Genomic DNA, 22,098 nt, shown 5'->3' with positions numbered 1-22,098 from the left:
TTCAGAAAGCCTTCTCTGACCTTCTCTTTGTTCTCTTCTCCCTATACACACTCAGAGCACCATGTGGTTTTCCTGGGCATACTTGCCATTTGTGTGTGATTCCTTGATATGCAGGATTTGATGCTCTTGAGATATATATACATATGTCTGCTTATACACATATGCATATATATTCTTAAATTCTTAAATTCTACATTAATACATTGACATTATATGTAAGCAGTTCGTTTCTTGTGAATTTGATTGACTGTGGTTCAGTCCCCTACAGCCCCATTGAGTCTGGAAAAAGGGATAAAATCAAATTCTTAAATATAAAATAGTGGACTATACTCTGCATCCACGGAGACAGCACACATGATATTTTGTGAAACCCTGTTTGAGCAGCTTCTTGCCTTTTTGCTGTCTCCTAAAATACAACAGCGATTATCTGTTTGCCCCATAGGCCAAAAAATTCCTAGCTACTTGGTCCTAGATTTTTGCTAACTCACAATCTCCATACGCAGTAAAGAACGGAGAATGGTTCTTTTTGTAGAGTAGGTATGCAGATCCCCCAAGGAGGTCATGGGGATAAAGGAACCCAAGTTACTATTGTGATTTAACTGTGTGAGTTTGATTAAATACCATGTACAGTATTAACTGGGAAAACAGTTAAAACATTGTTGTTAAGGTAGGAACTGGAAACCTGGCAAAGAGGAGGAGAAATAAAACAGTTGGTAAAACTGGGTGAAAATAATACTGGAATCCTAACCTAAAAATTTTAAATGTCGTATATATTCATAAAATTTAAATGGTACAAAAGGACGTATGATAAAAGGCAAGTTTTCCTTTTACCTTTGACCCCAGCTAATTGACTTCCTTCCTAGAAGCAACCAATGATAAATTTCTTGTGTATCCTTTCCAGAAAGATGTGTGTGGGTGAGTGTGGAGGGAGGGAAATGGTATCATTTCTTTATTTGGATAGGCATTTAAAATGTTTACAGTTGTACTAATGCAAATGATGATACAATGAATATCCCTGTACATATACAATATTGCACATAAGTATGTCTGTGTCTTTAGAATAAATAAATTCACAGAAGTACAATTGCGGGGTCAAAGATATATACTATTTAAATTTTGATAAATACTGCCAAACTGCCCCACACAGAGGTTGTACCAGTTTATGTCCTACTATCTGTGTTGGGAGTGCTGGCTTCCTGACACCCTTGGTAACAGAGTTGATTATCAAACTTTTTTAAATTGTCAATTTAATAGGTATATTTTTCTTCATCTTTTCAGTAGGTACGAGAACCATATTTGTTTCCTTTATAACAGCTGCTTGTATTTTCTCTTCACCTGGTTATTTGTTCATTTTTCTATTGGCATGTTTAATATTGTTTATAGGAATTCTCTGTTTTTAGGAAATTAGTTCTTTGTGTGATATGTGTTGCAGATATTTGTCACAGTTTATTGTTTGGCCTTTAAAGACCTCGTTTACAGTATATTTTCTAGCAGAAATTTAAAAAAATTTTGTAGTTGTAATTGTCAGTCTTTTTTGGATTTTAGGTTTGGTATCATATGAAAGGTCTTCCCTATTTCAATATTATTTCTAATGAAAATGAAAATGAAAATTCTTATGTTTTTTTCCTGGTACTTCTATAATTTTATTTTCAAGTTAAATGCACTTATCCATATAAAATTTAAATTATTGAGGTGTAGGAATCCAACCTTACTTTTTTTTTCCAGGCGGCAACCCAGTTATCACAGTACTGAAATATTGTCTGTAGGTATACTTAGTTCCTACATATAAATTGGGGTCCTTACTGGATTTTCGTTTCATTAATCATTTTACCTATTTATACATAATGACTCCATCCTTTGATTATAGTGCTCTCATTCTACTTCCCAGACTTTTCTTAGATATTTTTGCTTGTTTATTTTCCCATAAAACTTAAAATTAGTTTTTCAAGCTACCCTCCTCATCCTGTTGGTATTTTTATTGGTGTTGAATTGTATTCATAGATTGATTTGGAGAGAATTGACATCTATTTGAGGGTCAGTCTTCTGTTCAAGAACAGGTATATGTTCATTTCTTGTTGTTCAGGTTTTCTTTTGCATCCCTCAATAAAATTTTAAAAGTTTTTTTTGTATAGACCTTTCACATTTCTTGTTATGTGTATACCTTGATATTTTCTCTTTTTTGTTGCTATTGAAAATGGAATTTCTACTTCTATTATCTTTTATCTTGTTGTTTGAATATGAGAATGCTATTAATTTCTAAGTATTAATTTTGTCCATAGCCACCTTTGAAATTCTAATAGTATCTGTGAATAGTTTTTTTATTGGTTTTGCAAAGATAGGTATTTTTTAGAGTTTTGCAGTTAATTATATCATTACCAAATAAAGGTAATTTTATCATCTCCTTTACAGATTTTATACTTCTTTCTTTCTTTTGTTTGATTGATTTGTCTAGTACTTTCCAAAAATATTAAACGATAAGATAGTAGTGGATCTTTGTCTTACTCCTGACTTTGGTGGGGTGTTGTTAGTGCTTTCTTATTAAGATTAGACCTGACTTAAGATTGAAGTGTGCATGTTTTATCATGGGAAAGTAGTCAGCTGTTACAATTTTAATAAGTTTTTAATATGGAAGTAAATTTTGTCAATTGCCTTTTCAGCCTCTATGAGAATTATGTAATTTTTCTCCTTTGATCTACTATTATGGTGAATTGTACTAATAGATTTACTGTTACTGGACCTTGCTTTCATTCCTTAATCAACTCACTTTGTCATTGTGTATTATTTCAAATATGCTGCTGGGTTCTGTTTGCTAAACTTTATTTAGAAATTCGAATCACTCTTTCTAAGCGAGATTGTTTTGTTGTTTTCTGTGTTTTATCTTTTTTGGATTATGCCATTTTCATAATAATTTTGGTTTTTCTATGCTTTTTTTTTCCTTCTCTGGTTAAATGGTTAAATGAAGTTGAAGGTTTGGTTGAATTACCTGTGAAATCATTTGGACCTTGAGTATTTTGGGGAGAGAGTAGCTCTTTGGCGGTTATCTCTACTTCTATGATAATTTAACTGCTTACAGTTTATATCTTTTGGGGAGAAGCTGTGATAATTTATATTATCCTCGAAAATAATCCATTTCATCTAAGTTTTCAAAATATTGGTATGAAGTTGAACAAGATACCTCTTTATGATTAAAATTTTTTTTCTGTGTATGTGACTGCATTATCACTTTACTCATTACATGTGAAGCCTTGCCCTTTTTTTCTTGTTTAGAACCAGCTTTTGGATTTTTTAAAAAATCAGTTCTGTTATTTTCTCTTTTCTTATTTATTAATTTTTTTCTTTCATTGTTTTAAATCCTTTCTTTAGTTTTCCTTAGGTTTACTTTGTGGTTGTTTTTATATCTTATGTTGGATGTTTAATGTTCTTTTTATTTTTACCAAGTGTTTAAGTGATAAGATTTCTTTTGTCTATTGCTTTAGTCGTGTCCTGTAGGTTATAGGTTACTTGTTGTAATTGTTTACTAAATATCTTGTAATTCCATTTTTGATTTATTTTCTTCAGCACACGAGTAGTTAATCCTTTAAAACTCTTCCTTAACATTTCCTTTTCTATGTTTTTAATAGCTTTATTGAGATACAATTCACATACCAGACAACTTACCATTTAAAGTATACAATGCAATGGCTTTTTGCATATTTACATATGTGCACTTATTACCACAGTCAATATTAGAACATTTTTATCATCTCATGAGGAAACCCCATATGCTTTAGCTGTCACTCTTTTATCCTCTTTCTGCTATCCCATCCCACCCCTTACCTTAGCCCTAAGTAACCACTAATCTTCTTTCTGTCTCTGTAGATTTCCCTCTTATGGCCTTTCTCGTGTGAGTGGAATCTTAATATGTGGTCTTTTGTGATTGCCTTTCACTTTGTATAATGTTTTCAAAGTTCATCCATGTCGAAGCAGGTATCAGTACTTCATTCTTTTTTTATGGTTAAATAATATTCCATTGTATAGATATGCCACATTTTGCTTAACTATTTATTTATTGGTGGACATTTAGATTGTTTCCACTATTTGGCTATAATGAATAATGCTGTTATAAACATTTGTGTACAGATTTCTGTGAGGACATGTGCTTTTATTTCTCTTAGATATATGCCTAGGAATAGAATTGTTAGGTCATATGGTAACTCTGTGCTCTATGCTGAATCATTTGAGGATCTGCCAAACTTTTCCAAAGCAGGAATTTTACATTTTTGTCAGCAGTGTATGAGGGTTCTGATTTCTCCACATCCTTGTCAACACTTGTTATCTGACTTTGATTTTAACCATCCTAGTAGGTATGAAGTGGCATCTTTTTGTGGTTTCTGATTTGCATTTCCCTGATGACTAATGATGTCAGACATCTTTTCTCTCTTTGTTCTTTCTTTCTTCCTTTTCTTCCTTTCTTTTCCAGCTTTTTTGAGGTATAATTGGCATCGAGCATCTTTTCATATGCTTGTTGACTAATTGTTTGTCTTCTTTGGAGAAATGTCTGTTAGATTCTTTAATTTTTAATTGGATTATTTGTCTTTTTATTGTTGCACTGTAAGAGTTCTTTATACATTCTAGCTACAAGTCTTTTATATATTTAGGTACAAGTCCCTTATCAGATACATGCAAATATATTTCTTATTCTGTGCTTGTCTTTTCATGTTCTTAATTGTGTTCTTTGAAACACAAAATTTTAAGTTTTGAGGAAGTTCAGTTTATCTGTTCTTTCGTTGCCCTTACCTTTGGTGTCATATCGAAGGAACCCTTGCCAAATCCAAGATCATGAAAATCTATCCCTGTATTTTTTCCTAGGAGTTTTGTAATGCTCTTTCTTACATTTATGTCTTTGATTCATTTTAGTTAGTTTTTGTGTTTGATGTGAGATAAGGGTTATCTTAACTGGCTGTCCGGTTGTCCCAGCATCATTTGTTGAAAAGACTGTTCTTTCCCATTGAATAATCTTAGTATCCTTGTCAAAAATCAGTTGACCATAAACAAATAGGTTTATTTCTGGACTCGCGTTTCTATTCCATTGCTCTGTATGTCTGTCCATGTGCCAATACCGTACTGCCTCAATTACCAGTACTTTGTAGCAAGTTTTGAATTCAGAAAGTGTGCATCCTTCTTTATTCATTTTCAGGATTATTTTCACTATTCTGGATCCTTTGCAATTCCATATAAATTTGAGAATCAGCTTGTCTATTTGTACGAAGAACTCAGCTGGGATTCTCACAGGGGTTGTGTTGAATCTGTACGTCTGTTTAGGGAGTATTACCATCTTAATAATGTTAAGTCTTTCAGTCCCTGAACATGGGATATTTTTCCATTTATTTAGATCTTCTTTAATTCTTTCAATAACGTATTGATTTTTAGAGTTCGTCATTATACCTTGCTTGCCTTTCTCAGCCCTGTCGTCCATGTCCTTTGCTATGTTTCAGCAGTGTTTGTACTCCTTTGCTCTACTTGCAGTGAAGATTTCATTTCTGTGTTGGTTTTATTTTTTCTTTCCATTTCTTTTCTGCTCTCTGACTACTTACATTTCATCTCTCTCCATTGTTTATCTTCCTTGAGTTAGAATCTCTTAAATAGCTTGTGTCTTCCACCTCCTACCACCACCACTCTAAAAGGATATAAGCTCGTGATTAAAATTTGGAAAACATTGAAAACTTGAAACAAGGAGAAACTCATCCATAGTAATTCCACTTAAAGACAACGTATCAACATTTTGATGATTTGCTTTCCTTTTTGTTCTTTATCAGTGAATTATGTTTTATTTAATACTATGTAAATAATTACGGATCACTAGTAGCAACTTGAGATTCTCTTAAAACTATTCTGTATTTCAGTGTTTTACTTATAAACATTGGTTTATGTTTTCTGTTATTTTTCAGGTAGAATCTGTTTCTCCTCAATTTATCATATGAATAACCTTTTCGGTTTTTTTTTTTTTCCTAGCTGTTGTCCTATTTTACTTCTTCACAGCCAAACTTTCAGAAAAAGTAGACTCTCTTGTTACATTTCTTCTCTTTTTTTTTCTCTTCAGTCTGTTGCAGTCTCACTTCTGCCCCCATCGTTCTACTCAGGTGCTCTTGCTAGGGTGATAACTTCCTAATTGCTAAATCCTTTGGCTGTCTCTTAGTCTTCATTCCACCCAACTTCTCTAGATTTTGATTTTGACTAGCAATATGAAATAATTAGACAGTCTCTATTTTTAAAGAGCTCTTAGTTATCCTTTTATCTCTTGAACTTCTTCTCATTAGTTTTCCTTTAACTGCCTCTTAATATTGATGTCCAAGAGTATATCTGTTTGTTTTTCTTTTCTACTCTTATATTTTCCCTGTGTTATCATAATATCCTGACAACACCCAAATCTGTCTCCAACTCAGACTTCTTTTCCTGTTGTTTGCCAATGGCTACTAGACACTGCCCGCCCCCCCCAAGTGACTGATGAGTACCTTAAATTCAACACGTCCAAAAACAGTTTCATCATCTTTCCTGCCAAACCTGCTCTTCCTTCTGTGCTTCTTATCCTGATTTAATGTCTGTCTCATTAATTTAGTGACTCAAGCCAGAAACCTGGGAATCACATTAGATTTCTTACTTTTGCTCACCCCTTATCTTGTCAGTTTTCCTCCTCCCCCCAACTCTCCCGTTTTCCTCCTTCCACCTCTCCAACCCCATCATTTGTCTTTCATTTCATATTTCAGCGATATAGATGTATTTGCAGTTGCCTGAATTCTTGGAACAAGATAGGTTGGAAGAGATTAAAAAAAAAAAAGTTATTTCCTGCAATACTTCACTGTGTCATGATTCTGTACATACCATTTTTTCTTCTTATAATGCCATTCACCTAATTGTCTTCTCAGACCCATCCAAGTATATTTTATAGGCCTTTTTTCTATTCTCCCATGTAATACAAATAGCTTACTTGTACTCAGTAGTTACTGTGTGTCTGACCTTGTTTAAGGCATTTAACAAGCATTAACTTATTAAATCTTCATAACCTTCTGAGGTAAATAACTTTTTCATTCCCTTCTGTACTGAGGAACTGAGGCTTAGATAGAAGTTACATAACTTGCTCGAAGTTTGTATAACTAATAAGTGTCAGAGTTAGGATTCAGACCCAGTCTGTTAGACGTCAAAGCCCATTGTGCCTCTTCTTTGTGCCACCACCTTCCATTGTGTATACAGAGGATCACAGTGCTTATGCTGAATTGCAATTGTTTGTTTTGAATTTATCTGCTTATTAACCATGGGCTCCTTAAAAGCAAAAATAATGTCTTATTCTCTGTCACCTTCCACAGACACTAGAACACTGCCCAGCTTATAGCAGGCTTTTAGTAAATGTTTATGAATGAGTTAGTAATTGTCAGTGTCTATAGTCATTTATGCAAGAGAGTTGAGTATAAGTTAGTATACATCATGTAAGTCTAAACACATTTTTTTTTTACCTAGGAATTTACAGCATACAATTTTTGTATGGCTTTTCCAAATACTTTTTTTTCCCCACATGCAATTTTATGTTGAATATTATCAGAAACAGTTATAGCATCCTTCCATCCATGCCTTGATTCTATCGCCTCTTGCCTTTTCATAAAATTTACATTATTATCACTTCTCTGCCCTGTATCTTAACATCATTCTCTCCACCGACTCATTCCTGTAGCAGTTGAGCTTGTTCAAATTTTAGCTCTTCTGATCTCCCCCTTTTCCTTTACAGCCAAGTTCGTGAAAGCATTGACCAGAGTTGCTGTCTTCATTGCCATGACTCCCCATCATGTCTTTAAAGTAGCTCTTGCTAAAGTCACAGATGACTTCTGTGTTGTCGGATCAACTGGATGTTTTTCAGTCTCCATCTTACTTGATCTCTCTTCATTTTAAAACATTAAAATGTTTTAACATTAAATGTTTCTTCCCTTGTTTCCTTGACATTGGGTCTGGTTGTCTTTTTTATGTATCTGGCCTCTCATACTTAGTATCCTTTGTCAGCTCTTCCTCTTCAACAAGGCGTTAAAATATTAGGGTTCTCAAGTCTTGATCTTATGCCTCCACCCTTCTTTTTCAACCATTTTAGGTATTCTTTTCCAAATCCATGGTTTTCATTTTCCACTCACATGCAAATAAGTAAGGCCACTTTGTAACTTATGCTCAGATCTCTCTCGAGAGCCATATACTTGCTTTCTCTATTGTCTCCACTGCCTTATACCCCTCAAGTTCAGCATGACTAAAACTGAATTTGTCACCTTTCATTATTCTAAAAGTGAAGGGGAGCAATATTAGATAGTTATAAGCAGAGGAATTGGGAGTAATGTGATGTGACTTGTATTTTTTGAAACTCCCTGTAGCTGCTGGATGGAGAATGGATTGTGGCAAATGGTAAAAGTGAAGCATAAAGGCCATTTAGAAGACTCGCGGGAATCTAAAAAGATGATGGTGACTTGGACTAGAGTACAGTGCTGTTGGTACTGAGAAGGGATTAAATACGAGATATATTTTGAAAGTTGCATTAACAGAATTTACTGTGAGGTATAAAAAAAATAGAGGAATCAGGAAGACTCCTACATTTTTGTCTTAAGCAACTAGATGGTTGGTGGTGTCCTTAAATGAGATGGAACAGACTGGAAGAAGCAGGGTTGTGGGAATGGATCAAGAATTCTGTTTTGGCTCTGTTAAACTTGAGATGCCTATTTGACCCCTAAGTAGAGGCTATTGGGTAGGTGGTCTTCAATATAAATCAAACTCAAGGAAGAGATGGAGGCTCGAGATAGAAATTTTAGAATTATTAGCATACACATGGTATTCGAAGCGAATGGGCTAGATGAGATTACAAAGGAAGGTTAAATAAAAGTAAGGGTAGAAGACTACAGCTCTTGAAGGTGAGAAGGAGAAGCAAGCAAAAAAGGTCAGTAAAATAAGACATCTAGGACTGCTTGGTTTCACAGAGGCCAAGAGAAGAAAATATTTTGTAAAAGGAGGGAGATCTTGTCAGATGTGCCCGAGAACTTGAGTAAGATAAGGTTAAAAAGTGATGGACTCTGTACTGCTGTTACTGCAATACTGTAGGTTGTAATCGTGGGTATAGAAGGCTTTTGTAGGCCTTCCTAGGGGCCTGTTAACTATAAATAACATGAGGACATATATTCAGAATTTCACATCACAACTGACGTGTAAATTTAGCATTTTGAAATGCAGCCGAACTTCTTTTAATAGCCTGTGTACTTTTTAAGGTTCACTTTTTTTATTCTCCCTGAACAATTTTTTGAGGCCATTCTTTGGTGTTTTTGAACCCTCCAGATAATTAGACTTACCAGTATTTGTACTGGGCAAGCTTTTAGAACACATAAAGTTATGCTCACTTAAACATGTAAATTTAATTTTCTTTCATTGAACTCATCCTTTCCTACCCCTCATTTTTAATATTAATTTTTAAACTGAAAAATACTACATAAACATGGTAAAATCAAATAGTGTACAAGAGAGACAAAATATCCCTTCTACCCTAGATTCCTACTTTTCTAGTCTCTCCGCAGAGGTATTATCTGTTAAAAGATTTGCGTATGGGTATATATTACCTTTAATTTTAAACAAATTAGAGTACAACATAAAGTATTCTTTCTGCCCCTGTCCTTTTCATTTTGTTTATTTTACTAAAAATATATTTGAAGGATTGTTCTATATTAGCACATTTAGATTTGATTTTTCTTCATGGCTGAAAGTATTATGTTGTATGAAAGTACAATAATTAGCCAGCTATGCAAATGATAGTCGTTTAAATTGTTCCTACACTCTAAAAATATTGCTGCAATACATAGTGATAAATATTTCCAGCTTACCCTTTAATATTTGTTTTTAAAGTTTTCTTCAAGTTACAGAACTTAAAAACTCACGCTTATATTTATCCCTTTATTTTACTCAACTTTCCCATCCAGCTAGTCTTTAAGTCCTTATGTTTTATCCCCAAAATAACATCACTAGCTAGGCATTTTTACAAACATTTACTCATAAACCTGTAAGGAGCAGGTACTGTTGTTGTGCCCTTTACATAGAGAAGGACGCTGAGGCCCAGAGGATAAGACCTTCTGAGGCCACAGGGCTAGCAAGGGACAGAGCCAGGACTTGGACACAGGCTGTTTCTAAAGTCCATACTTGTCACCACTGTGCTGTGCTCTTCTCTTGCTTCATGTCCTTCCCAGTTCTTTCTGTTACTACTGTAATTCAGGCCTTCATTGCCTTAAACTGAACTGCATTAATAATATTTTTGTCATTCCCAGACTTCCTTTCTATTTCATCCTATCTACTAAAACAAGATTAATCTTTCTAAAGCACAACTATGGTTATTGCTTCCCAGACAAAAGTGGCTTCCTGCTGCGTTTAGAATCCAGCCTGATCTCATGCCCTTACCTTTTGTATTTGCTGTAGCGTCAGGGAGTTTGCTTTAAGCTTTACTAAGATACGATCATTAAGTTGTCTATAAGAACTAGATAGTGAAATTAGAAGTATGATGACTAGCAAAAAATGAGATAAGTAGTCTTTGTAGTTGAATGGTGCTTTTTTTGTTTCCCTTTTTACCCACAGTAGCTCCTGCCATATGGTTTCAACAAACTGTCAAATCAGTTAATTTAAATCAGATGTGTAATTGATCAAACACTAGCCACAATCATCTTGGTGTCACATAAAACAAATTCCTTAAAACACACGCAAATACACAAGCCTGATGGAGGAATATGAAGTTGTAATACGCACTCCAAACTGGGTACCTTAGAAAGAGGTAGTATATTTAGCTTTAAATACATGTGCATATACAAAACAAAATATTGAGAAAACCTTTCAGGGAGAGAAATAACTTCTTAAAGTTGCATCACATTTCTTTCTGCTCAATTATGATTTTAAATCCAAAACTTATCTCTGCATTTATAGAAAAAAAATGCTTCAATGCAGATGTTCTTATGAAATGTTATCCTTTGACATTTTTATTTCTGAGTAAAGAATAGCTTTTCTTTCTGAATATAATGCATTATGCAGATGTCTTACTAGAAATCGTGTCAATTTTGGCAGTATTCATACCTGACATGTTTTAGTTTTGCATTTAAGATATTCAGTCTCTGCTTGTTACATAACGGAATTATCAAATTTTCAGAATAGCTTGTTTTTATATATTAGGTATTCTAAAAGTTTTTAAATGATCAGACATTAAAAATTTGTTATTTAGTGAATATTTTATTGCTTTTTGCCATATATAGTCCAACACAAGCTTTTATTGCCTTTGGTTATAGGTATTTCCTTAGAAGACATTGCATTTGCCAACAGAAAATGGTGACCTGAGAAGAGGGAAAGCGAGTTTATACAGAACAATTGTGTTTTCACATTCAAAATGGAATTTTTTTCTAGTTTTAATCGAGGAACAGAACGAATAGTTAAAATAATAAGTGACATTTCTGGATACAGTCATTTAACTATTAGAATTTGAGGATTTCCTTTTGTTTAGTTCCTTAGTTTTACTTGCAGAAATAGAGAGGGCTCTGTGTCTTTCTCTAGTAAAGCTACCCATCTTTGGTGCTCGTTAAGGGGTTGGGGGAAGTTGCAAACTTAGTACACCAGGCATTGTCAAAATGTATTGATTTAAAAATCAATAGTCTCCTACATCTACGTTCACCTAGTACATAGTCTTTTTTTCTTTTTCTCTCTCTCTTGCTCTCTCTCAAGGATGTTTTTGAGGAGAGAGGTTATTCTCTGGATGCTTGTTAGAGTGCAAGAAATCCAGAAGCAAGAAAAGACCAAATGTAGTCCGACTCTTGAGTGGGTTATCACTATAAGTTTTTATTTCAGTATAATTAGGATACAAAATTTAGTTGTTAGTAAAGAAACTGGGTGATTTTCTAGGGTTGTAGGATGAATTCTCTACTCATTCTTTTAAAAAATAAAGTTCTACTGGAGATAAAAAGGAAGGAGGCGATCGTGTATTAAGAAAAACAGATCCTCTAGCTATAGTTTACATTGTAAGACAGGCACATTGACACAGACCCACATACAGTACAAATGCAGGCAGTCTTTTTTAAAAATCTTAAACATAGAAAACAACCTATAAGCAGTAAAAAAAGTTTTAAAATTCACTTTTCATCTTTTACCTTTTTCCCTTCTTCTAAAACTCCTTAGAATCATAAAATGTGAAAATTAAAAAGACCTTGGAAGTCACCTTGCCCTATTTTTTTCTATCCAGTGTGGGAATCCTTTCCATAATAGCTCTAATCTTTTTATTTTAAAGCTCTATTTTAAAGAGGTCTGCTTATTTCAACCTCTTCGATTAATCGGCTGCCTATTACTTTGTGAAGAGAATTGTCACATTATTTGTTGGCTCTCATTATTACAAAGAGTTGTCATAAATTCAGCTGCAAATTCTGTGAGTTTCTCCTAGTTTTGTCTTCTGGTAGAATGTGGAATAAGTCTATTCATTCTGCCATTTACCTGCCCTTTTGAAAACAGTAATACCACTCTGGGTCTAAATTCTTTTTTTTAATTTTTTTAACCCGGGTCCATCAGTTCATGAATCTGTGGCTGGTCTCCAGGGGAATTATATCATATGTAAAATTATGAGTATCTGTGTATTTTGTGGAGGAGAGACCCAATAATTTTTATTAGTCTCTGTGGAACCTGATTTCCCACCAAAGTTAATATGCCTGACGTACTGGGATGGACTTGGTAATCTGCTTTTTGTTTTTGCTTTTTTATTTTTTTAATTATTATTTTTAATAAGCTTGCAGTGAGCCAGCTAGTCCAGTATCTCTAGAACCACTGCACTAGGTAAGTTCTAAGATTCTTGGAACAGTTCTGATTCCATTGAGAATTGTAGATTTTTTAGAGCTTTAGAGACCATCTGGTATACATATATTTATGGTGTATTTATAGTTAATTCTTATCAAAAGATTAAACTGGTCGAAGGGTAGGATTTTATTTAAAAGTTTATTTTAGAGTCTTGACAGCCATTCATAAACATTAAGAATGTGGTAATACTATTTTAAATCAGGAGTGTTCCTAGGATTTTTCTTTGTTAGATGCAGATTTAATATTTTAATTTAACAGGTTTATGAATTATAATGCATTTTGATTAATTTATAATCTGTAAAATTTTTAGCCTGTTTTTTAAAATTATTTCTAAGGAAGGAGAGTATAGCTTAGAATTGTCATTTAGGACCACTGGTTTCAAATATCATATCAGCATTTTGAAACAGTTTAAGCCTGATTCAACTCTTCCTGTGCCTCCTTTGTCCTTCAAAGATGAAACTCCTCAACCAGCAAGCCTGTTTTTTCAGTAAAATAATACTTGGATAACTAATAATATAAACCAAAATGGTGAAGAACAGCTTAAGATTTGAAGATGCCTCTCAATAGGCTATGATTACTTTACTTTTATAGAAGGAAAGAAGTTATGATAAGCCTACTCTTTGCTACACATGTCGAGACAAGAGACTAAAGTGAAAGAAAACAAATATGAGATATGGTGGGGGAAATGAACATGTTTTCTTGAACAACAGACATGACAAGCAACAGAGAAGGTGAGAGAACCAGGAATTTCATTCCCTTACCATTTATTCCTTTCTTGCCAAAAGTATTTGAGTTGGCTAATAAACAGATATGAAAATAGAATGTTTAAAACAAAAAAAAAAACAAACATGGGGTACGGCTAAGAAACAAGATATAGCATATCTGATATCTGGGGGTGCAAATAGCTGCTTTTGTCTCAATGTTGTAACTCCCTAAAGATACACTTCCTGTGTGTGTATTAGGGAAGTACAGTAGAAACCAATAAGTAGTCAAACCATAGTTTGAAGGCCTTTAAAAGAATCAGAGTGCAAGTTCAAGTTGTCAGCACAGTTCTCTTCTTTTCTTTTCTTTTATGAATTCAGCTCTACATTCAGATTTAGTTTTTACTGAACATCCTTTTTCTGTCCCAGGATCCCATTCATTCATTTCATTCATTCATTCCATGCCTACAGCACCTGGTCTTCCTAGGTGGTCTCCCATCCAAGTACTAACCAGGCCTGATCCTACTTAGGTTCTGAGATCAGACGGGATTGGGCACGTCCAGGGTGGCATGGCTGTCGACCCAGGATCCCATTTAGGATACCACAGTAATTACATTTAGTCATCATGTCTCTTTAGGCTCCTCCAGACTGTGATAGTTTCTGAGATTTTTAAAATTTATTATTTAAAAAATATTTTTTTATTTCTCAGTTACAATCGACATTCAATATTATATTTCAGGTGTAAAGCATAGTGGTTAAACATTTATATAACTTAGGAAGTGATCCCCCATAAGTCTAGTACCCACCTGGCACCATTCATAGTTCTTACAACATTATTGACTATATTCCCTATGCTGCACTTCACATCTCCATGACTGTTATGTAACTGCCGATTTGTACTTCTTAGTCTCTTCACCTTTTTCACCCAGCCCCCCATGCCACGTCCCATCTGGTTTGTTCAGTGTATCTGTGAGTTTGTTTCTGTTTCAGCACAGTTCTTAATCATTTTTTTTTGACTCCTAAAAACCTAAGGGATGAGAAATGTTAGTTATTCCATTAGTTACAATGACTTGCTCTGGTTTTTATTCTGAATGAAGTGGCAGTATGATAGTATAATGGGGGATAATACCAGAATCTTGGGAGAGGAGAGCAACTTCTTCGGAGGTTTGGGGGCGTGTACTTTTGGCTGAGAATCACTGTCTTTGTAGTCATTCATCCATTCATTCATTTAACAAGTAATTATCCAGTGCCCTGATCAGACACACTTTTTCAGGTGCCCACTTGAATTGTGACTAAGAGTATTATTGCAAAGTGGTTAAGAGTGATTTGAATCCAAACTGCATGGGTTTGAATCCCAAATTTTTCACTCGCTTAGCTAAGTGACCTTGAGCAAATGACTTAACCTCTCTGTGTCTTAGTTTCCTCATCTGTACATTGGAAATCATCATAGTATCTATCTAATAGAGTTGTGGTGAGGATTAAATGGGTTCTTGGAATGGTATTGTTATTAAGGAATGCACTTGTTTCTCCCTCCCCCATCCCCCCCGTACACACACACCACCATGACTAATTAAACCATAATATAGTGCAGTATAGCTCTGTAACTCATATTTTAGATTATGTTGATTTATACACCACTTTGTTTCAGAAAGGATTTGAGATAGAACTGAAGCCACCTAAGGAATATTCTGTACCCAAACAGCACAACAGAACTAAGATATGGGGTTCAGATCTTGTTTTGAAAGGCAAAAGGCAGACATTTAAAAATGAGTATATGCAAGTGCTAGGAATAAATACTAAATAAACGTTATTTCTCCTCCGTTTAAAAGAAACTCATTTACTTAACAAGTGGGTCATTGCTAACCTTAAGTATGCCATTGTGCAAAATTTTTAAAAAATGCCTCTTTCAGGTAGGCATAGTCCTATGGTTGCATCGGGGAGTAGAGTTCAGGCTGGATTTTAGACCCCACCCCAATTTAGCCACTTTGTTTGGAGCTCTTGTACAGTAAGCAATCTGTACAACTGAGCAGATTCTAAATACAGTATTAATTTGCTTCTCTTCTGAAATTCTTTATAGATACTGAATTGTATAAAGCATTAGGATTATACCACATGGCATAGCCACCTAAATCAGAATTCTTAGATGGTATTCTCTAGCAATAGTTCTCATTATTAAAATATTTTTTGTTGTTTCAGATTTATCATTTTGAATGCAGTCTGCCCCATATCAGCATAATCAGTTTTTTTCTTCATTTTGGTTTTTATTTATTTAATTTTTTATGTTTTGCTTTAAAATATTATAGATTTGTATGCAATTGTAAGAAATAATACAAAGAGATCTATATATGCTTCATCCAGTTTCCTTGAATGATAACATCTTGTTACTGTTGTACAATAAACACAACCAGGAAATCAACACTGATACCACTGACCTTCCTCAGATTTCATTAGTTTTATATGCATTCGCGTGTGTGTGTGTGTGTTTGTATTGAGTCATATACAGTTTTATCACATGTGTAGATTTGTGTGACCACCTAGTCAAGACATAGAACAGTCCATCACAAGACTCCCTCTCTCCTCCCTCGTGTTACCCTTTTATAGCCACAGCCACCTCCCCTGACAACCCCCAGCAACCACTCATCCGTTCTCCATCTCGGTAATTTTGTTATTTCAAGAATGTTATACGTATGGAATCATACAACATGTGACCTTTGATATTGGCTTTTTTCCTTGAGAGCCATCCAAGTTGCCGTACATATCAGTAGTTCATTAATACTGTAGTTTGCCACAGTCCACGGTTCGTTTAACCATTCATTTGTTGGAAGGTTGTTTCTAGGTTTTTGGCTATTACAGATGAAGCTTCTATGCACATTTGTGTACAGGTTTTTCTGTGACTCTGTTTCTTTTTTTCCCCGGTTTGCTTGGTATTAAATTTCATCAAATACTTTTTCTGTATTTATTGAGATGATCATATGGTTTTCCTCCTTGCTCTGTTAATGTGGTGAACTGTATTGATTTTTGAATGGTAAATCAGCCTTACTTTCTTGGAATAAACTTCACTTGGACATGACCCATTCTCCTTTTTATATCCTTTGATTTGATTTGTTAGTATTTTGTTCAGCATTTTTGTGCCTATGTCTATAAGGGATATTGACCTGTAATTGTTTTTAATGTCTTGATCAGGTTTTGATATCAGGGTTCTACTAGTCTCCTAAGTGAGTTCTCTAGTCTCTGAAAATGTTTGTGTAGGATAGGTATATCTTCCTTAAATGTTTGGAGTGAAGCCATCTAGTATTCTTAATGTTTTACACAATACTGAAATTCATATTTTCTATTGATATCTATATTAACCTCTTTCTGTATCTTCCCTCTGAACAAGACAAGGACTTTACTAATCATCTGCTTTCCCTTTTCCCTCCCAACTTCTCTTCTTACCCTCACAGTTATTCCTGTCGATATCATCGGAGATTGTAGTTTTGAATGTTAGTAACCTTCTATGGATGTGTTTTCCAATTGATGTTTACTTAAACTCAAAGGCCTTACTGTTTCTCTCCTTAAACTCGTTTCTTGTACCTTGTTTATTATTCTGGTATTAAATTTTTTAAAATTCCAGATATATGTCTTTGAGTAATTCTTTCAGAAGTCTAAGGGAAGCAAAATTTGTGTGTCCTTGTACTTCAAAAATGCCTTATTTTTTTACTCACATCGAGAGTTTGAGTAGATATAGAATTCTGGGTTTAGAAGTATATCTAGTTGTCCCAGGACCATCTGTTGAAAAGACTATTCTTTCCTCATTTCATAGTCTTGTCACCCTTGTCAAAGTAAATTGACCTTGGATATATGGGTTTATTTGTGCACTCTTCTATTCCACACACACACACACACACACACACACACACACACACACACACATACATACATATATACACACATATGTGTATATATATCCATCCTTATGTTAATATTACATTGTTTTGAATACTGTATCTTTGTAGTAAGTTTTGAAATCAGGAAATGTGAGTCTTCCAATTTCGTTCATTTTCAAGGTTGTTTTGGTTTTTCCGGGTTCCTTGCATTTCCATATGAAGTTTAGGACTAGCTTGTCCATGTTTGCGAGAAAAGCAGTTGGAATTTTGATAGAGTTTGCTCGATTCTCTTTTATATTTAACTTTAAAACATGTTTTCCACTTCTTTTTCCTTCTAAACTATATTCTGGTGAAGTTCTTGGCTCCATCTTTTGGATTACTAATTTAATTTGCTCTTTAAGTATATTTTTTCAGTCCTTAGGTTTTTTAGTTCAGTGATCAAAATTTAATTTCCAAGAGTTCCAACTGATTTCTTTTAAAATAAATGTTATCTTGCATATTTCTGAGGATATTATTCTGTTTAATTTATTAACTCTCTTTCTTTGGGTGTGAGTTCTTATGTTTGTCGCACAAATGCCTCTTTTTCACGTTTGAGTCTTGGTTTTGTGCTCATTCATCTTTATTTGAGAGCCCTAGTTAGCCTTCTTATGAATGTTACATCTGTTTATTGAAGCAGATCTCTACTGGTTGTGGGTAGAGATGGAATGTGCAGTGAAATGGAGTGTATACCACTACTGCCTGGGGGTTAATATACACCCAGGGCTCTGTCTTGTCTCTAATCCAAGTGTTTATACTCATTGTTTTTCCCTGGGGAGTGACACCTTTCGTGTTTGATGCCACAGTTCTCATCTGGGAGCAAATACTGCTATTTGACCCAAAAGAAGTCAACGGGTGGGAGAGATTGACCTGCTTTGTAACTTCTGTGCTACCCTCCAACTAGCTATGCTGTAGATTCTGTGAAATGTTTCCTTCCTTCCTGCTGTCTTCCACCTCTGGGCTTAGTTTACTCCGAAGGCCACTTGGGCCCCTTGAAATAATAGCCCTGTACTCTGGGCATATAGGATTGTGGTTTCCTACTTTAAACCGATTCTATCAGCTTTTCTTTCATCTCTCAGGGATTCCTTACAGTTTTAGTCCACAGAGGACATTTCTTGTGATTATGGATTTTTAAAAAATGGCATTTGTATTCGCGGGGCTTTGGGAAGAGTTTGCTTGCAGTGTGCTCAGCCTGCCATCTTGATTTAGTCACTGACTATGCCATATTTGTAGTGAAATAAATTTAATAAAAAGGAGAAAAAAAGTTAAATCTAGCAAAAAACAAATCAGTGAAATGACCGAAGAAATTGTTTTTGTTTTGAAGGGTAGATGCAACCACAAATGAAGATTGGCAGTTCAAATGCGTAAAAATTAAAGCTTCAGTGAACACAAGTTCAGAAACATATTTGCATGAACTTGGAAAGGCATATATTTGTGATGTTGCTGGTTTCTCTTTTTTCCTGCTCTTGGGGTGAATGAAGAAAATGCAGGTTTTGAAGTCAGTGCCTACCTTGCATGAATTATCTGCATAGAGTCAACATTAGCCTATGCCTGTGACAGACTTACGTTGGTTGCTGAGAGAGAAATAGGCCAAAGATGTTTCACAGAGCTCTGAGAAAACATTAAAAAAGATTTTTGATTATAACTTTTGTTCAATAATATTTAATGTTATTCCCTCAGTGTTATTCTAATTTGTTTTATATTTTTCCATTATAAAATAATATATGTCATAGAATTTTTGGATATTATAAGAGAGATGATAACCCTCAACCCCAGTCATAACCACTGTTAACACTTTGGTGTGTTTCTTTACAGTATTTATTTTAATCATAGCTTTAAAACAAAATTAAAGTAATATGCTATTGTTTTTCTTCCAGTCCAAAAGTAATGCCTACCCAATGAGAAAGCCTGGAAAATAAAGACCAGCACTAAGGAGAAAAAAACAAAATCACTCATAATAACTACCCAAAGATAACCACAATTAAAATTTGATGTATATCCTTCCTGTATTTTTCATAAATATATACACTTTTTTCTTTATTAATATGGTGTCATAGTCTAGTACTATTTTGTACCTTGCATTTTTCACTTGCAATATATTGTGAATGTTTTCCCATGTTAGTAAATATTCTTGTATATACTTTTTAGTGTTACATAGAATATGAACAAATTTAAGTATGTTTATTTAGCATACTTACTTAACCATCTCCCTATTATTGGACATTGAAAGTGTTTCTGATTTTTTACCATTATAAATAATATCGTAGTGAGTATCTTTGTCCCTACATTTTTCCATGCATCTGTGATTGTTTCTTTAGGAATAAATTCCTAGAAGTGGAATAACTGGGTCAAAGGGTATGTACATTTTAATGCTTTTGGTACATAAAAATGTCAAATTTTAAGCTGATCACTTGTTATATTCTGTCTTGTATTGCTATATAATTGTTTTATGTGTCTGTCTTGTCTCCCTAATTAGAAAATAAGCTTCTTGAGGGCAAGGGAAGTTTCTTATACACCTTACGTATCCTTTGACAGTGTGTGGTTTACAGTGTTGGACTTAGGAGTCATTAACGAATGTATTGATTTAAAAGCTGTGGTTTTTATAGGCTTTTGGATGTCATAAACCTGTAAATTAAAAAATATATGTATTTTGGGGGTACCCATAGGCTTGCAAATGTTCAATTTTTCCAAGAAAGAATATTTAAAAAAACAAAACCAACTACCATTTTCTACCACCTTCATCTCATAAAATAAAGAATGTTTAATAACAGAAAGTTTCTAATCTCTGAAAAAAGGACAGGCTTTTAAATGGAACAGTTTAGCTTTTTAAAAAACTCACTGCCTTGTCCATATTTTTCTCATTTTGTGTTGGCCTGGTGGATCTTAGCCTAGCAGTGGTCTGTAGACCAACATTTAGAAACTACTGATTTAAAACATTTAGAAGATTTAAAAATAAACCTTTTGCCTTTTTGCAAAATAAATAGTTCTTTCCTTTGACCACAAGTCTGTCTTCTCCACAATATTAAGTACTCGTGTGCAGGTAATCCTATTTTTAATTATACAGAATTTGTGTATCTCTATGTACAAGGACTACAGTAAACAAACCAGGCCTTGCTAATGAACACTGAAATATATTTCAATTGTCAAAACCCAAAACCATACTCTTTCTAAGGACCTGAGACAGGGTAAGTCTGATGTAGTGGAAAGAAGGCAGGTTTTAGAGTCAGATGGCCTAGGCTTGAATCCTGACTCTGGCATTAAGTCACATATTTATATCTTCCTCGGAGTGTTTTTATAGCCCCAGTTATAGCAGTTACTTCATTGTAACGTAATTATTTGTTTAGACATCTGCCTTCCTCACAAGACCGTGAGCTCTTGAGGGTAAGAGTCATAACTTGCTTTCACTATCCTAGAGCCTAGCCTGGGGCTCAAGGCATAGCAGGTGTTTAATGAAATGGCCATTGAATCCATACAGGATTGTTGTGAGGATCAAGTGAGGTAATATTTGCGAATATCTTTGTAAACTTTAAACTCTATACAAACGTTAATTGATTTTATTGCCAAAAAGAGCTATCTTTGGAGGTATCAAAACTTTGAGCAGAAAAACAATTATCCCATTTAACAGTTCTAGAATGCCTCATGTTTTCCTTTTAGTTTATAAGAAAACAAGTTTTAATTGAGGTTAGTATGGAGCTAATTTGCTTCCTGGGAAGGCAGATGAATCCCATATTCCCCAACACCAGGCCAATGAAGTGCCAAGATGTTATTTCATGTTTAAAGAATGGTGCCCATTGCTTTATCTTCTTAACCATATAATTTATAAAGGGATACCAAACCCAGAAGAGACCAGGAGTCTACATTATGCCAAATTAATTTTAATCACAGCTTTCTTTTTTTAACATTCACTGACTTTTAAAAATGTCTTAGTTTCTAATCTATTGGTAAAGCTCATGGTGAATTTTTGCCACAAGATGGCATTGGTGATTATTAAATGCATGTTCTATTGACCCAGAATTCCGAAAAATGGTGCACATAATCGTTTGTATTCTTTGGGGATGAGTTGAAAAGCTTCATCACTGCTTATATATTAATTTAATTTTGTTTTGACTCCCAAAACAGGGTTAAATGCTACTTTGCATCACTTCTTTCTGTATTCAAGTATTGTTTTGTTTTCTGTTTTTCTGTCTTTATAACTACAGTAACTATGTATTATTTGCCATGTGTTGTATGTGTCTGACTTATTGCTGATAATTGTGGTAACAGGTAAGAAGAAAATACGATGGGACCCAGTTAGGAGGCGCTTCATTCAGTCCTGTCCCATCATAAGGATCCCTAACAGGTTTTTGAGAGGTGGGTGATAACTAGCAAGAGATCTGTGCTTCATATGGGTTAAAGGGAAATTTGAATGAATTTTCTAAACTCAAACTCTGGTTTTTAAAAATTGTCTAAACAGCTAAAATTGGAGTAAGCAAAGTCTAGAACTTAATTTTAGGCCTGTGTTTCATATTGACCACCCTGGAATTGTAATTTTAGGTTTTAGGGAGTTAGAATCACTTAATGTGAATTAGATAGTAGCACTAAATCATCTCACTAGTATCATTATTATTCCTCTGTAACCATATTAAAAAGAAGTTTGAATA

General features: G+C 34.2%; 1 protein-coding gene and 1 pseudogene across 2 annotated transcripts in view; one reads left to right on the top strand and one right to left on the bottom strand.

Annotated features, from left to right (window-relative positions):
- Positions 1 to 22,098, top strand: part of KLHDC10 (kelch domain containing 10) — a 49,442-nt gene that overhangs the window by 3,022 nt on the left and 24,322 nt on the right. Inside the window, exon 2 of one of the 2 annotated variants that reach the window (XM_006910522.2) lies at positions 21,722 to 21,808. The exons of the other annotated variant lie outside the window; for it this stretch is intronic. Coding sequence (XP_006910584.1) covers positions 21,722 to 21,808 — 87 coding nt within the window. The remainder of the gene's footprint in view (positions 1 to 21,721; positions 21,809 to 22,098) is intronic. 2 annotated transcript variants of the gene reach the window in all.
- Positions 14,019 to 14,137, bottom strand: LOC112478769 (annotated as a pseudogene).

This window comes from Pteropus alecto, unplaced genomic scaffold, assembly GCF_000325575.1.
Source record: "Pteropus alecto unplaced genomic scaffold, ASM32557v1 scaffold22, whole genome shotgun sequence".
Lineage (NCBI taxonomy): Eukaryota > Metazoa > Chordata > Mammalia > Chiroptera > Pteropodidae > Pteropus > Pteropus alecto.
The sequence above is the reverse complement of the archived record's forward strand: the minus strand, read 5'-3'. Positions and strand labels throughout refer to the sequence as shown.